This window comes from Erythrolamprus reginae, chromosome Z (assembly GCF_031021105.1).
Source record: "Erythrolamprus reginae isolate rEryReg1 chromosome Z, rEryReg1.hap1, whole genome shotgun sequence".
NCBI lineage: Eukaryota > Metazoa > Chordata > Lepidosauria > Squamata > Dipsadidae > Erythrolamprus > Erythrolamprus reginae.
Genome location: NC_091963.1, coordinates 125,300,184 through 125,318,423, shown reverse-complemented (window position 1 = coordinate 125,318,423; position 18,240 = coordinate 125,300,184). Strand labels below are relative to the sequence as shown.

General features: G+C 41.8%; 1 protein-coding gene across 2 annotated transcripts in view; it reads left to right on the top strand.

The window, feature by feature from the left end:
• The window catches only part of NDRG2 (NDRG family member 2), a 63,749-nt gene that overhangs the window by 24,454 nt on the left and 21,055 nt on the right, over positions 1–18,240 (top strand). For both annotated transcript variants that reach the window (XM_070726954.1, XM_070726955.1), the window contains 4 exons: positions 1,518–1,623; positions 4,049–4,169; positions 4,268–4,330; positions 5,749–5,809. In XM_070726954.1, coding sequence (XP_070583055.1) covers positions 1,518–1,623; positions 4,049–4,169; positions 4,268–4,330; positions 5,749–5,809 — 351 coding nt within the window. The remainder of the gene's footprint in view (positions 1–1,517; positions 1,624–4,048; positions 4,170–4,267; positions 4,331–5,748; positions 5,810–18,240) is intronic.

Here is an 18,240-nt window from a genome sequence, read left to right as displayed (position 1 = left end):
AATAACAAACATGACCTTTTAACGATAGTATCCTGAAGGTTGAAAACCCTACATTTTAAAGTTGTTGAGGTTGAGAATTGCTCTCAGTCAAAAAAACATGTAAAATAGAGATATTTACAGCTACAGTATTGTTGTAGTTGTTTTCAATGAGGATGCAGAATTCCAACAGTAATAGTGTTGATTAAAATAATGAAGGTTCCATCCCTTAAATATATATATAGACGGTGAGAGGGAAGCAGGAAAAGAAAATACCAGTTTTTCAACTGCTTTGTAGGTAACAAAACAATGTAGTTCATAGAAGAGGCATAATTCTGTCTTTTACAGGTAGTCCTCAACTTGCAGCCACAATTGAGCCCAAATTTTTTGTTACTAAGTGAGAGTGGGGGTTTTCCCCCACTTTAAAGCCTTCCTTGCCCCAGTTGTTAAGTGAATCATTGCAGTTAAGTTAGTAATATGGCTGTTAATTTCCCTATTGGCTTTGCTTGTCAGGTCATAAAAGCTAACCATATGACACTGCAATCATCATTAATATGGGTCAGTTGCTAAATATCTGAATTTTAATTACGTGACTATGGGGATGCTGCAATAGTTGTGTTAAAAACAATCATAAGTCACTTTTTTCAGTGCCATTGTAACTGAATAGTCACTATATGAACTGATGTAAGTTGAGGACTACCTGTATCAGTGCTATGAGAACTTCCCTTCAATACAAGATGTTTTAAAAACTGCACTTTTAATTAGAATATAAGAACATAAGAACAAGAGGAGCCATGCTGAATCAGGCCAAAGCCCAACGAGTCCAGCATTCTGTGTCACACAGTGGCCCACCAATTGTACATGGGGATCTTGAGCAGAAAGAGAAGGCAAAACCCTCCCTTTAATTAAAAATATAAAAGTATTCCATGATGAGTTATTTTGCTTTATTTCCCTAGAAATTTAACTAGACTGAGCAATTGGAAAGAGGCAGGTGTTATATGGAAAAGCAAAATACATTTTGCAAAATAAGCTAATTAATCTGCAAAAGTCAGGATTTTTTAAACATTTGTGTACAATAATGGTTTTTTAAATGCAGACACTATATTTACCTAGCCTCACATACATAACTGACTTGCCCCTAAGTAATGTTTGAACTTCTGCTAGTTCTGTGTTGTCTTTTGGCTCCAAAGGACTTTCCCCCCCAACAAGTTGTTTGGGCTTTTTATATGGAAAAGCTGTTGGTGATGCTGAGCTCCATAGGAATAATTTTTTATTTGTGTCCATAAATACATACAAGCTTCATTTACATAGAATTTGAAGAATCCTAATTTGTTGGATCCCACATCGCAGAGTGAATGCTTATGAGCATGCAAAGTTTTCTCAAATACTTGAAGATGTTGCCTGAAGGTCTCATCAATCCTCACAATTTAACTTCTCTTTCTATGAATTCATAATAAGTAATTCATTGCAATTACTCACACAGGCCTAGAATCTTTGCAATCTTTCATTTGTTCATCTTAGTCTTTCTTCCTCTTTTACAGAAACACACAGTGGAGACACCTTATGGGGTTGTGACCATCACCATCCATGGAACACCCAAGCCCAAACGTCCAGCTATCCTCACCTATCATGATGTGGGACAAAATCGTAAGACCAGAACATCCACTTGGTTGGGGGTGTGGGTGATGGGAAACCAGGAGTTTCACAGTTAACACAATTTACCAAGAGAGTATATAGAACTTCAGTGGAGCTCATACAGTCATAAAAAGATCTTATTGTTCTGGAAAAATCCCAAGAATTTTTCATTTGGCAAGGTCAGAATCTTATGTATGTATATACATGCAGTGTTGATTTTGTGTTTTATTAAAAGCTCAACTAAATCACAATTCCAAGTCATAGCTGAGGGAAGGAAATGAAAATGGAAAACAAGTTACTTTGCTGTTTATGACACCTATATATACAAATATAAATGCATATCTGAATTAGTACAAATTGGGGAATTTCATGAGTGGATTTTTTTTTCAATGCTATTGTTAGAGAACTGGGATTTAGAAACCTTTAGTCAGAGGTGGGTTCCTACCAGTTGTAACAGGTTCTTTAGAACTGTTAGTAAACCAGTGGTGATATTATGGGCCCAGTTCTGTTAGTGCTGGTCTGTAGCCCCCATCTTGTTTTTGGCTTCTGCACATGCACAGAAGCTATTTTTTGCTTATGCACATGTGCAGAATGTAAATTATCAGCACTGCACATGTGCACATGCTTACGCAAATGCATCCAGCCATGCAGCGTGGGAGGAAGCAAATCAGCAGTGAAATAAGTTAGAATCCACCTCTGCCCTTGATAGCATGCTGCAATTTGACCTACCAGACTAAACTATGAAATCTTGGCTGCAAAAATACAGGGGAGGGAGGGAGGGAGTCTCCATAGTCTTAAGTGAGATTATTGTGCTTTCCTCTTATCTATGGATAATGTTTTACTTTCTTCTGCCCTCTGTCTATATTTTCACTCGCATGCTATGAACTAACACATAGTAACACTCTAGATCTCCAAATCCACTGCTTGATGATCTTTGAATGAAGATATTAGGCAGATAATCCTGAGTCTGCCCCATACATGTCTCTCCAAAACAGTTGTCTACTGTACACTCCAAAAAATTCATACAGCAGCATGCAGTAAAATTTGTAGATACTAAGGGAAAAGAATAAAATGCTGATGGTTGAATCCTCCCCATAGTTATCCTTATTTTAGCAGCTAATTTTCCATCCTCCTTCTTCCAATTGCTAGAAGAAATTAGCCACTTAATTAAAAAAGGGAAACAGGAAACAAAGGAAGGAAACGAGCTGTTCTTTCTCTACCATACATAATAGTTTTATTCCATCTGACTATTTCTGCTTATGGGTTAGGAAATGTTTAATTTCCCAGCAGAAGTTTGGAACAGTTATCATTAAAACAAGTTTAATGTGGAGTCAAACTCTTTGGAAAACAGAAACAATAATGATGTCTCTCATAGGATTGTTGCAAAAATTACATGTATATTTTAATATTATTTATAGCCTTCCTGCCACAATCAAAGAGTTTAAATCAAAACAAAATGTGTTTGCTGATTAATTGATGGTTTTTTGGCCCTTTCATAGTTTCCACTCAAAATTAGGAATACCAGATCTGAGTTGCAAAAGACCAAATAGTTACTAAGTGACAGAAAAGAGTTATTTTTTGTTGTCCTAAGCAAAAGTGCAATTCTAAGTAAAAAAGAAAACACCAATTCTATACCAATTTTCTTCAATCCAATACCATGTATTGGAGTCTCTCTTAAAATCTACTGCACCATTTCTAGAAAACCATAAGTTTAGAAAACATTACTTTATCACAAAGTTACTGATTTTTACATTTAAAAAGTACTTGATTTTACCTGTTTAAAAATGTATTTTTAAAGTTTAAAGTTAAGATTCCAAATTAAAACTCTAATACGATATTTTTTTTTAAAAAAATGATTTGCAGCCTGTTTTGCATTTCTTCCTCTACCCATTTGGTTAAATTCTTCCTTTATGGTTTCCCACCTTCAATATCTATTACATGGAGGCATGGAAGTTGCTTAATTCAGATTTATCTAGTCTTCTGAATGTTTTGCTTTATTGTGAGGTTTGTTTGAGGCAAATATTGGAAGCCCTTTACATATTTCCTCAATATTCTGAATACAGGAGGATATATTTATCAATAAACATGGCAGAAGTGAGTTGTTCCCGGTTCCATCCAGTTCTAAGAACCGGTAGCGCCTGCAGCAAGCGGTTCTGCCCATGCACCAGGGACATTTCTGTGCATGCACAGAAATTGTTCACATGCACGTGTTCCAAATCCCACAAAGGGATTTAGAACCCACTACGGATGCACAGGATTGCCTTGCGCAGCAAAATATCATAGTAGCACATTGATTGGCACCTAGGATACTATGGCTACTTCCCAGTAGGGCTGTCTCTGTTTTATTAGGTCTTGCCCTTCCGATGGCATGATCACCTGCCCTTTTGCAGCCTGACACCCCCCTTCTTCTGTTTCCTCATCCCCATCCCCACCCCAGATCATTCGTGCTTCGACACTCTCTTCCACTTTGAGGACATGCAAGAGATCATAAAGAACTTCGTGGTGATACATGTGGACGCACCTGGCATGGAGGAGGGGGCCCCGGCCTTCCCTCTGGGGTGAGCCTTGTAGCCTCCGTTCCTGCCCCACTCACAGTGTTGGGTGCGAAGTGGATCAGGCTGTCTAATGCAGCCCCTATTCTCTCTTTCCTTTCTAGGTATCAGTATCCTTCTTTGGACCAGCTGGCTGACATGATCCCCTGCATCTTGCAATATGTCAAGTGAGTGTGAAGAGGATGATAGGATGTGTGCCTGTCAGGATAGGGAAGGGAGTCTTTCTTTGAATTTGATTCCACCATGCTTCTTTAAAGGATGTGAAACTGAAAACGTAATACATGTCTACAGCTATTTAAAGTAGTCATGTCTTGCTTGGCTGCATAGCTAGAGGTATAACAAGCAGGAAGAGGGAGATTATGATCCCGCTATATAGAATGCTGGTGAGACCACATTTGGAATACTGTGTTCAGTTCTGGAGACCTCACCTACAAAAAGATATTGACAAAATTGAACGGGTCCAAAGACGGGCTACAAGAATGGTGGAAGGTCTTCAGCATAAAACGTATCAGGAAAGACTTAATGAACTCAATCTGTATAGTCTGGAGGACAGAAGGAAAAGGGGGGACATGATCGAAACATTTAAATATATTAAAGGGTTAAATAAGGTTCAGGAGGGAAGTGTTTTTAATAGGAAAGTGAACACAAGAACAAGGGGACACAATCTGAAGTTAGTTGGGGGAAAGATCAAAAGCAACATGAGAAAATATTATTTTACTGAAAGAGTAGTAGATCCTTGGAACAAACTTCCAGCAGACGTGGTAGATAAATCCACAGTAACTGAATTTAAACATGCCTGGGATAAAATACAGAAAATAGTATAAGGGCAGACTAGATGGACCAGGAGGTCTTTTTCTGCCGTCAGACTTCTATGTTTCTATATTCTCTGTCTTACCTGAGATCACATAGCAGCAGCAATGGGCAACTGAATAATCTTGGGGGAAAGGGTTGTTTTAAAGAAGATACATACTCTGCTCATTCTTTGAGGCACTGCAACTGGTATTTTACAGCTTATGAAATGTAGATAGAGTAATTCATTAGAAGATGGTTTAGTGGTGTCTTAAAACCTGATAATTGATTATAGGCTAAGTTGACACGATGCGGCCCATGTCTAAATGGATATTTAAAGTTTGAGTAATTATAGGTAAGATTATAATTTCATTTTTCTTAACAGAAGGCTATTTTTAAAAAACTGTGATGAGTGTGTTTTAGGGCTTATGCTATAGTTGTATATTTCATAATGACTGAACCTGAACCAGATAAATGGGTATCTGAAGCAACAATAAATAAATAAATCTACAGCTATGAGGTTTCTCAGGCTGTAGATGCCAACCCTTATTATGTAAAGAAATAAATATAGACAATGGGAAAGAGAGGGAAAAAAATGTAAATAGTGACGCTAAAATTACACAAGATGAAAAACGAAACCTGTGACATTTCAAACTGCAAATACTAAAAAAAAAAGTACAAAATCATCAAAGTTGAAAACAAATTTTGGAAACTGTTTCTCCACCTGAACCTCACTGAAAAATCAAGACAGCCTCTGTTCCACTGCCCTTTGCAACCTCTTTTTTCCTTTCCACAGCTTCACCAGCATCATTGGAATTGGAGTTGGAGCAGGAGCGTATATCTTGGCACGCTACAGTGTAAGTGGAATAAGGCCTAGCATCTGTCATGCAGGCAAACATGTTCTGCATGCCGAAGGGGCATGGTCAGATCCTTAAGTCAGGATCACTTGATCGTTTCTGAAAGTCACAAGCAAATGAGTGGCTGGCTTCTGGGTTCCTGACTATAATAAGATTAAGGGGAGAAACAATTCATAGTGAGATTTTAGTTGTTTGAACCGTGTGCTATTTGGATGGGTCATCAAAAGATGACTCCAATTATCTTTCATGTTCTCCTTGAGCTGGCATACATAATTTCCCACTCTAAAAAAAATACAGCAACCATTTGAGATAGAGCACATATTGAGTTTCATGACTGAGTAGGGAATATGTGAAACTAGTTTGCCCCAGGCCCAATTTGATTCACTTAACACTGCCTCCTCTCTATATAAATATTGTTGCAATAAAATAGTGTCATTCGAGTGTTTAAGATATTTCGATAATTGGCATGCACAATGCGGAAGACAGTAGAAAAAAATGATCTAGTTGAAGAATTTTCCCTGTGAAAACCGAAAAGCAAAAAAAGACTAGTGTCTATCATGGGTGCTTCATCTTCTGCCTATCCCAAGTCTCAAGTTGCTTCTGTTAACTGATAATAACATATCTTCTGCTAAACATCTGTATCATGATGAGACTTAAGGAAGTTTGATTATCAGAGACCACAATCCTTGGTAAACTTGTTTTCCTTTCTCTATCTCCTTTAATACATTTTTTAAAAAATTGTTTAGTTGTTTCCTGTGGTGCCCCAAATCATGGTAGCCAAAGCCACCTGTTCTAAATTGGAAATCACACTGCATCCTGGGTGATTGTAGTCATCAATAGGTATTGTACTGTAACTACTGTACACTTTCTGTGAAGTAAACCAATAGTACTTCCCTTTATCCATGCTGAATCTTCAATTGATCTGTTTCAAAAGGGAATCTCACGTGGTCCCATGACAGTGAAAAAGTATTTCCATTTTCCTCTGTTGTTTTTAATATACAGTGATATCTCGTCTTACGAACCCCTCTTCATACAAACTTTTAGTGATACAAACCCGGGGTTTAAGATTTGTTTGCCTCATCTTAAGCACCATTTTCACCTTATGAACACGAGCCCAGGTGCGTGGGCTCTCTTACTGCATGTGCGCTCTCTTACTGCTGCAGGGATTCTCCTACTTTGTGACTGTCACCACCGGGATTTCCCATTTGCTTGCCGCCCCCGCCGGGATTCCCCAACTCTGGACTGCCAGGCAAAGTGCCTGGGATTTTCCCTTTGCTTTCCAGTGGCTGGGCGAGATGCCCTCCTTCCTCCTCCACCACCTCCTCCCCCTCCTCCTCCGGAGCCCGTGGGGATAGCCACACATTCCCCTTTGTCTCCCCGGCCAAAGAAGCGGCAGCCAGTAGAAGTAGCATCCCAGAGTCCTAATCCGGCCGCCACTTCTCCTCCCTCCACTTGATCCTCAGTAGCCCCGGCAACCCTGCACGGGTTCTCTGTCTGGGAGAAACTGGTCTGAGTTCTCCTTGCCCCTCCTTCCCATCGGAAAGAGAAAGAGAGGAAGAGAAAGAGAGAGGGGGGAGTTTCCATTCCATTCTCCTCCCTCCGCTTGATCCTCGGCAGCCGGGGTAGGGCCTGTGGGGTTTCTCCATCTAGGAGAAACCGCTCCAAGTTCTCCTCGCCTCACCTGCCCATCGGAAAGAGAAAGAGAAGGAGAAAGAGAGGAAGGGAAAGAAGGGGGAAGTGTGTGTGTGTCTGTGTGTGTGTGTGTGTGTGTGTGAGAGAGAGAGAGAGAGAGAGAGGCTGACTGCCTCTCCTTTGTAATGACACCCGAAGCTGCCTGGCTACTTCGTCCCTATCCCAGGTGAAAGTCCCCACCCACCCTTTGGTTACGTTTCCAGGACTGGCAAGTTGCACTTCTTAAAACTGTCCCATCCCTGCCTCATGCAGCTTTGCAGCTTCATGTTTCCCTCGAGGTGTGTGTGTGTGTGGATTGGGGGGGGGCTATCTATCTATCCATCCATCTATCCATCATATAGGAGGTTCCACCCCAGACGCCTGATGGACCCTGAGGCTTTCAGAGGGTGCTTGGGGTTTTACCAGATACACTCGTCCACAGCTCGGCAGAGTCTCTCGCTGGGGCCTGGAACAATTGTAGCCAGGGAAGACCTTCGCCTGCGTAGACTCGCTGCCACTGAGATTGCGGGTTGTGAGTTGCTCCTTGTGAAGTTGGACTTAGGGGTTCAGGTGGGCTTGTTACTCACGTACCTGCCTCCCAGCTGCATGTCAACAGCCCTGCCTGTGCTGCTCGAGGAGGTGGCCGGGTTGGCGGTGGAGTTCCCTGGACTCATCGTCCTGGGGGACTTCAACCTGCCGTCACTCGGCGGTTCCTCTGGACTGGCACAGGAGTTCATGGCCACCATGACAGCCATGGATCTGACTCAGGTCACCATGACAGCCATGGACCTGACAGCCATGGACCTGACTCAGGGTCCGACTCATGAGGGGGGGCACACACCCAACATGATATTTCTCTCAGAGCAATTGAGTAATGGTCTGAGACTAAGAGGCTTAGAAGCATTGCCTTTGTCATGGTCAGACCATTTTCTACTGCGGCTTGATTTCCTGACTCCAGTCCTCCCCCGCAGAGAGGCAGAACCAATTAGGAGGTTCCGCCCCAGATGCCTGATGGACCCTGAGGGCTTTCAGAGGGCGCTTGGGGTTTTACCAGATTCACTCGTCCACAGCTCGGCAGAGTCTCTTGCTGAGGCCTGGAACAAGGCGGCAGCAGAGGCTCTTGACCGAATTGCGCCATTGCGACCTCTCTGTGGCACTAGACCCTGTAGAGCTCCATGGTTCAACGAGGAGCTCCAGGAGTTGAAATGCCAGAAGAGACGTCTAGAGAAATGATGGAGGAAGAGTAAGTCTGAATCCGACCGAACACTTGTAAGAGCTTTTATTAAGACCTACAAAGTGGCGCTCAAGGCGGCAAGATGTGCGTACCATGCCGCCTTGATTGCATCAGCGGAATCCCGCCCAGCCGCTCTGTTTAGGGTGACCCGCTCCCTTCTAAATCAGGGGGGACTTGGGGAGCTCTTGCAGGGTAGTGCCGAGGAATTTAATTCATTTTTCGCTGATAAAGTCACTCAGATCCGGGCTGATCTCGACTCCAATTGCATAGCAGTATTGGCTGACAATGAGTCAGTTGAGGTGACTGAGGCTAAACGTCTTTGTCCATCCGTCTGGGAGGAGTTTGACTTGGTGACACCTGATGAAGTGGACAAGGCCATTGGAGCTGTGAGTTCCGCCACCTGTCTACTGGATCTGTGTCCCTCTTGGTTGGTTTCGGCCAGCCGAGAGGTGACACGGAGCTGGGCCCAGGAGATTGTCAATGCCTCCTTTCCGTCCCATTATAAGGAGGCACTTGTGCGCCCCCTCCTCAAGAAGCCTTCCCTGGATCCAGCCATGTTTAATAACTACTGTCCAGTCTCCAACCTTCCCTTTATGGGGAAGATTGTTGAGAAGGTGGTGGCGCTCCAACTCCAGCGGTCCTTGGAAGATGCCGATTATCTAGGTCCTCAGCAGTCTGGATTCAGGCCCGGCTACAGCACGGAAACTGCTTTGGTTGCGTTGATGGATGATCTCTGGCGGGCCCGGGACAGGGGCTCGTCCTCTGTCCAGGTGCTTCTTGACCTCTCAGCGGCTTTCGATACCATCAACCATGGTATCCTTCTGCACTGGCTGGAGGGGTTGGGAGTGGGAGGCACTGTTCTTCAGTGGTTCTCCTTCTACCTCTCCGGTCGGTCGCAGTCGATGTTAGTGGGGGGTCAGAGGTTGACCTCTAGGTCTCCCCCTTGTGGGGTGTCTCAGGGGTCGATCCTCTCCCCCCTGCTATTTAATATCTACATGAAACCGCTGGGTGAGATCATCCAAGGGCATGGGGTGAGGTATCATCAATACGCCAATGATACCCAGTTATACATCTCCACCCCATGTCCAGTCAACGAAGCAGTGGAAGTGATATGCCGGTGCCTGGAGGCTGTTGGGGCCTGGGTGGGTGTCAACAAACTCAAACTCAACCCAGACAAGACGGAGTGGCTGTGGGTTTTGTCTCGCAAGGACAATTCCATCTGTCCGTCCATTACCCAGGGGGGGGGGAATTACTGACCCCCTCAGAGAGGGTTCGCAACTTGGGCATCCTCCTCAATCCACAGCTGACATTGGAACATCATCTTTCAGCTGTGGCGAGGAGGGCGTTTGCCCAGGTTCGCCTGGTGTACCAGTTGCGGCCCTATTTGGACAGGGAGTCATTGCTCACAGTCGCTCATGCCCTCATCACCTCGAGGTTCAATTACTGCAACACTCTCTACATGGGGCTACCTTTGAAAAGTGTTCGGAAACTTCAGATCGTGCAGAACGCAGTCGCGAGAGCCATCATGGGGCTTCCAAGATTCCCCCACGTTTCTTCAACACTCCATGGCTTGCATTGGCTGCCGATCAGTTTCCAGTCACAATTCAAAGTGTTGGTCATGACCTTTAAAGCCCTACATGGCATTGGACCAGAGTACCTCCAGAACCCCCTGCTACCGCACAAATCCCAGCTACTGATAAGGTCCCACAGAGTTGGCCTTCTCCGGGTCCCATCAACTAAACAATGTCATTTGGCTGTCCCCCGGGGAAGAGCCTTCTCTGTGGTGGCCCCGGCCCTATGGAACCAACTTCCCCCGGACATTAGAACTGCCCCCACCCTTCCTGTCTTTCGTAAACTACTTAAGACTCACTTATACCACCAGGCATGGGGGAGTTGAGACACTTTTCCCCCAGGCTTTTTTATACTTTGCTTTATGTTTGGTATGAATGTTGCTGTTTGGTTTTTAAATAATGATAGGGTTTTATATGTTTTTAATATTAGATTTGTTCCACTGTTATATTGTTTTTATTGCTGTTGTGAGCCGCCCCGAGTCTTCAGAGAGGGGCGGCATACAAATCTAATTAAAATAAATAAATAAAAAAATAATATATATATATATGTCATATGTTTTTTTGCTGAATTTGAAAATTAAGGGAGACTAGGATAGAACTATTTCGGCCTTATTTTGGCCTCATCAGCTAGTCATACCCACTGGGACGTGAACCTGCAACCTTTGCCTTGTAAGACAGAGAATTATCCCTCTAGGCTACAGTATCCAATCCCTTCAGCTCTGCACCAGGGAAGGTTACATATTTTTGTATCGAATCATATATATATATATCCATCATATATCTATCTATCTATCCATCCATCCATCCATCCATCTAAAGGCTTGCCTGAGAATGGAACGTAAACAGTTTTAAGAAGTGCAACTTGCCAGTCCAGGAAACGTAACCAAAGGGTGGGTGGGGACTTTCACCTGGGATAGGGACGAAGCAGCCAGGCAGGCAGCTTCGGGTGTCATTGCAAAGGAGAGGCAGTCAGCCTCTCTCTCTCACACACACACACACACACACACACACCTCTCTTTCCCTTCCTCTCTTTCTCCTTCTCTTTCTCTTTCCGATGGGCAGGTGGGGCGAGGAGAACTTGGAGCGGTTTCTCCTGGATGGAGAAGCCGCACAGGCTCGCCTGGCTGCCGAGGATCAAGCGGAGGGAGGAGAATGGAATGGAAACAGTTTTAAGAAGTGCAACTTGCCAGTCCTGGAAATGTAACCAAAGGTTGGGGGGGGACTTTCACCTGGGATAGGGACAAAGCAGCCAGGCAGCAAGGCAGCTTTGGGTGTCATTGCAAAGGAGAGGCAGTCAGTCTCTCTCTCTCTCACACGCACACACACACACACACTCCCCCCTCTCTCTTTCCCTTCCCCTCTTTCTCCTTCTCTTTCTCTTTCTGATGAGACGGAGGTGCAAGGAAAACTCTCTCTCTCACACACACACACACACACAGACACACACACACTTCCCCCTTCTTTTCCTTCCTCTCTTTCTCCTTCTCTTTCTCTTTCTGATGGGCAGGTGAGGCGAGGAGAACTTGGAGCGGTTTCTCCTAGATGGAGAAGCCCCACAGGACCTACCCCGGCTGCCGAGGATCAAGCGGAGGGAGGAGAATGGAACAGAAACTCCCCCCTCTCTCTTTCTCTTCCTCTCTTTCTCTTTCTCTTTCTGATGGGAAGGAGGGGCGAGGAGAACTCGGAGCAGTTTCTCCCAGACAGAGAACCCGTGCAGGGTTGCTGGGGCTGCCGACGATCAAGCGGAGGGAGGAAAAGCGGTGGCCAGATTAGACTCCAGGCCGCTACTTCAACTGGCTGCCACTTTTTGGGCCAGGGAGACAAAGGGGAGCGCGAGACTGTCTACACGGGCTATGGAGGAGGAAGGGGGGCATCTTGTCAAGGGAGCCTTGCCTGAAGGCGAAGCACCGGGATTCTTCTTTGCCACCGTCTCCGAAAACTTTCAAGGAGGGTGGAAGCCCCGCTGGTTGTCAAGCTGCCAGGCAGCTTTCTGCGCGTGTCATTCCACCCACGACGCTCCCTACGGGCAGCCTGTGCTGTCTTTCCCGCCCCCCTCCACCCGCCCTCGAACAAGGATTCAAATGCCGGCAGTAATAAGGCAGAAGGGGCGAGTTTTGGGCTTGCATGCATTTGTTCACTTTTACATTGATTCTTATGGGAAACATTGTTTCATCTTACAAACTTTTCTATTTACGAACCTTGTCAGGGAACGAATTAAGTTTGTAAGATGAGGTATCACTGTAGTTGTTTTTGGGGTAGCATAATGGCTGAATAGTTAAGACATTGGACTTCTCAGCTGGAAAGTTAACAGCCCAGATTTGAGAGCTGAATGCTGTGCAATGGAGTAACTGCTCGTCTTTGTCTTGCTCTTCTCACCTAACAGTTTGAAAGCATGGAAATGCTAGTAGATAAATAGGTACTACTTTAGTTGGGGGGGGGAACGGTGTTTTGCTATCTCATGCTGTGACCACAGAAATGTCTTCAGACAGCACTGGATCAACAGCCTTGGAACAAAGATGAATACCCTACAGCATCCCTATAGAAAGGGTGCAGAGAAGAGCAACAAAGATGATTAGGGGACTAGAGGCTAAAACATATGAAGAACAGTTGCAGGAATGAGTATGTGAAAAGAAATATTAAAAGACTATGTGAATATGTGAAAAGAAGGACTAGGGAAGTCATGATAGTAGTGTTTCAATATCTCAGGAGTTGCCACCAGTATTGGGTTGTTACTGGCATGTATAAGGACGGCGCAGCAAAAATTGAGCTGCGCATGCAGCTTTGATTCTGCTGCAGGATTCTGCTGCAAGATTTTGCTTCTGCACATGTGCACAAGAGAGATTTTGGTGATTTGCTGTTTCTGCGCAGGTGCGCAGAAGCAAACAAAATGCCAAAATCTCACATGTGCATCCCCTCATGAGATTTTGCTTCCTGCACATGTGCAGAAGCAAAATCTCACTGGGATGCGCACCCACAGCAGAGATAAAGCTGCGCACGCAGTGCATTGGTAGTGGCGGAATCAGGAATCCACCCCTGATTGCCACAAAGAAGAGGGAGTCAAACTATTATCCAAAGCACCTGAGGGCAGGACAAGAAGCAATAGGTGGAAACTTATCAAGGACTGAAGCAACTTAGAACTAAGGAGAAATTTCATGACAGTTAGGACAATTAATCAGTGGAACAACTTGCCTCCAAAAGTTGTGAATCCAACACGGGAAGATTTAAAGAAGATATTGGGTAACCATTTGTCTGATGTAGAGTTTCCTGCCCAAACAGGCAGGAAGTTGGACTCGGAGACCTCCAGGATCCCTTTCAACTTTGTTGTTGTTGTTTTGTTGTTAATAATGATGATGATGATGATAATGAGGCAAGCAATGACCAACGGAGTAAAATCCATAAGGACTCTTTTTCAAAAAGTTTTTATTTTTTCTCCATCACCATACATAAATAATATGCCTTAAAATATTGCAACATTACAATGAAACATATAGTTATACATTTTGATCAATCATTTGTAAATTCTTTATATATAATACATTATTCCAGGTATATTTTATTAAAATAATTCTGCTTCTAAAGAAAGAAAAAGTAATAAATTTAATTTTGTCTCATGGGACCTCCAACAATTAATTTTATAAAAAATCCCAAATTGACCACTTAATTTATCAAAATAGTTATTCTTTCTCTTGCCTTTTAATTTTAAGGCATATTACTCACATTTCTTCACCTTTTAATTCATCCTTTGTTTTTCTTATTCCCTATTTTATCATAACTAAATGCCACATAAAAATCACAATTTCATTTGTATAGTTTTCTTAAATTCTCATGATATTTCTAATGTCAGTCATCATCATTTTATCTATATTACTCCAAGTCATTTAATTCTTTAAATCTCGGCCTAATGGATTTTCCAAATACAAATAAACTGATCTCGTATATAAAATATATATAAAAAAATAAACAATCAAAATATATCTTTTTTATTTAGTCTGTTTCTACTCTCTTCAATTCTTAGTTTTCCACATTTATACTGATAGTCAATTATGTTAAAAAAATAATCTGTCACTCTTATCAATTCATCCATCTATTATATAAAATCAACCGATATGAACAAAGCAAGAAACTCTTAACTCTTAATAAAATAATTATATTATATATATCAGATTCTAAACAGTTAACATTCTTATTACAATAAAATCTAGAATTATACTTTATAATAAAGGGAAACACAAAGAGAAGAAAAAGAAATAAAAAAAATTATATAGCATTCTAACACCCTTCATCCATTTCCTTTTAATTTCTCAACTATTTCCTTTTTATATAAATATTGTCTCCATTCCCATTTCCATAACTTCTTCCTTTTCTTTCTTTTTCTTTTACACCAAAAAATTCTCTTTCCCCACATTATTTTTCTCCTTCTTAACTCTTTTTTCCGTAGTTATCTAATTTTTTCATATCTTTTATAACCTTATACATCTCAAAATCATCATCATGAACATGGTTGTTTTTGTTATCATTTTCTCTTTTATCACTGTAAACCACAGTGGAATCATTATAAATTTCATTATATTCATCAGCATAGTCATTAATCAATATTTCATTATTAATATTCTTTTCCTTTTCATCATCATTGCCATCAGTCTTCCTTTCTTCTTTTGTTGTCTTCTCCATTATTTTCTACATGTCTTTCATTCTTTCCTTTCTCATGTACTTCAATTCTAAAAGATCTTCTGAGATCATTAAGAAATTCTTTTAAAAAATCAACAAGCTCTTCATAATCAATTTCCTCCATGACTTTAAGATCACAGTCCTCTGATTCCCCCCCCCCTTCAAAAAAGGAAAAAAAGGTTTTTAATCTTGGCAGAATTAGTCCAATTTCAAGTTTCATTCAGAGGTGTCATCAATCCTTAATAGAAGCTTGCCTTTATGCCTAAAAGTCATAAATCACTAAATTTTCACAATCTGTCCAGATGCTGACAAAAATGTATTCCATAGCCTTTTATAATTTGTAAATTTTCTTTTTGGTAGTTAAAGATCCAAGTTCTTCCGTTCCTACTTCTGTTCAGTTTTCTCAAAAGACACTTTACAATATGATACTATAGATGGATATAGCATTGCTTCCAGCTGTACGGATTCAGCTCCAGCGATCTTAGAAGCCGATATCTTAGAAGAACTTGAACGATTAAAGATAAATAAGGCAATGGGTCCAGATGGCATCCACCCCAGAGTTTTTAAAGAATTCAGATTTGTCATTGCTACCCCCCTGACTGATTTGTTTAACCAATCCCTGTTAACAGGAGATGTTCGGGAAGATTGGAGAATGGCCAGTGTTGTGCCTATCCACAAGAAGGGCAGTAGAGAAGAAGCTGGTAACTACAGGCCAGTTAGCTTGACATCGGTTATAGTTAAAATGATGTAGACTCTACTCAAAAAGAGGATAAATCAGCACTTAAAAAAACAATAACTTATTGGACCCAAATCAGCATGGCTTTACTGAAGGCAAATCATGTCAGACTAATCTCATTGATTTCTTTGACTATGTCACAAAGGTGTTGGATGAAGGTGGTGCCGTGGATATTGCCTATCTGGACTTCAGCAAAGCCTTTGATACGGTTCCACATAAAGAGCTGATAGATAAATTAGTGAAGATTGGACTTAATCCCTGGATAGTTCAGTGGATTTGCAGCTGGCTAAAGCGTAGACATCAGAGAGTTATTGTTAAGGGCGAGTATTCTGAACAAAGACAGGTTACAAGTGGTGTGCCACAAGGGTCTGTTCTGGGTCCTGTTCTTTTTAATATGTTTGTGAGTGACATAGGGGAAGGTTTGCCTATTTGCCGATATCTCTAAATTGTGCAATAGGGTTGATATTCCTGGAGGCGTCTGTAATGTGGTAAATGATTTAGCTTTACTAGATAAATGGTCAAAGCAATGGAAACTGCAGTTTCATGTTTCCAAATGTAAAATAATGTACTTGGGAAAAAGGAATCCTCAATCGGAGTATTGTATTGGCAGTTCTGTGTTAGCAAAAACTTCAGAAGAAAAGGATTTAGGGGAAGTGATTTCTGACAGTCTCAAAATGGGTGAGTAGTGTGGTCAGGCAGTAGGAAAAGCAAATAGGATGCTTGGCTGCATAGCTAGATGTATAACAAGCAGGAAGAGGGAGATTGTGATCCCGTTATATAGAGCGCTGGTGAGACCACATTTGGAATACTGTGCTCAGTTCTGGAAACCTCACCTACAAAAAAGATATTGACAAAATTGAACGGGTCCAAAGACAAGCTACAAGAATGGTGGAAGGTCTTAAGCATAAAACGTATCAGGAAAAACTTAATGAACTCAATCTGTATAGTCTGGAGGACAGAAGAAAAAGGGGGGGACATGATCAAAACATTTAAATATGTCAAAGGGTTAAATGGGTTTCAGGAGGGAAGTGTTTTTAATAGGAAAGACAACACAAGTACAAGGGGACACAATCTGAAGTTAGTTGAGGGAAAGCAACATAAGAAAATATTATTTTACTGAAAGAGTAGTAGATCCTTGGAACAAACCTCCAGCGGACCTGGTTGGTAAATCCACAGTAACTGAATTTAAACATGCCTAGGATAAACATATATCCATCCTAAGATAAAATACAAAAAAATAGTATCAGAGCAGACTAGATGGATCATGAGGTCTTTTTCTGCCATCAGTCTTATATGTTTCTATGTTTTGCTGGTGATATCTATTCAAGTTCATTATTACCCCTAACAGTCCAACCATTTCCTTTCAAACAATAACAAATTTAAATCTGTTTTTAAGTTTCCTCTGCTTTCAGGTTTTCAAACCTTTCAAGGTCAGTAGCTTGGCAAGTCCGTAAAGATATTCAACCATTGCAGTAATTCCTCTGGCCACCAGATGATAGCTTCTGTTCCAACTTCCCAGCTCTGCCTTTTCTGTTTAATTTCCCATTGGTTTTTTTTTCTTTAAACCAAGTCTGATTTTCAAATTATTTCCTCCAAATTTTATCATCCAGATTTCTTACACCTCCTCCAGGTCTTTTAAATATTTTTGATCTTTTAAAAACACAATCCCAAATCTTTAGTGATTGGGGTTTAGTTGTAGATCCCTTTAATCTTGTTACACCCTTGTGTCCACATGCTAAGCAGCTGCTTCTTAATTTTTGGTCCTTTTGTTCCCCTTGAAAAATTAAAATGCTTCTTTTATTTTTTTCTTTTGGCAATATCACTCACCCACCTCAGTTTCCTCACCTCTCCAGCAACTGGATTTAGTTTTTCCTTCCCAGATGACTCCAATCTCTCAGTTCAATACTTTCGAAGTGACCACTGCAGCTAGGGTGACATTTAAAGTCATTCTAATGCCACCAGCCGGGGAGGCCAAGATGACTCCCTAGGTGGGATTGCCACCACTCCCAGCCCACTGGCAGGTGCTCCTTTTTCCCTCACCCCTAAAAGGTGGTTCTGACCTGGTTCTCAACAAACCAGGTCTCCAGACAATATGGAGTTTCCCCTACGGAGTGAGAGGAAACTCCGTGCCGCTGAGATGTGGGGCACACCCTTCTTCTTCTGTTATTTTTAATTTGGTAAAACTCTACTCTTTCTGCCAGTTGTCTCTCCCATTGTCCCCAACACCCCAGCTCAGAAATTTATTGATGCATCATTGAAATATTTTGAATCCTAAATTTCAGTATCCTACTGATGGAAGTTAGTGTATCAAACCAATGGAATATACTAAACTGAATAACTGTAAAGTGCCAGGAGAGGAGAAGATAAGATAGACATTCAAGATAGACTTAGATCTCTTGTAGGCGCACAGGGACTTATAATTTATGATGTGCTATAATAATAATAATAATAATAATAATAATAATAATAATAATAATAATAATAATAATAGATTTGTATGCCGCCCCTCTCCACAGACTCGGGGCGGCTCAAAACAATAATAATAACAATG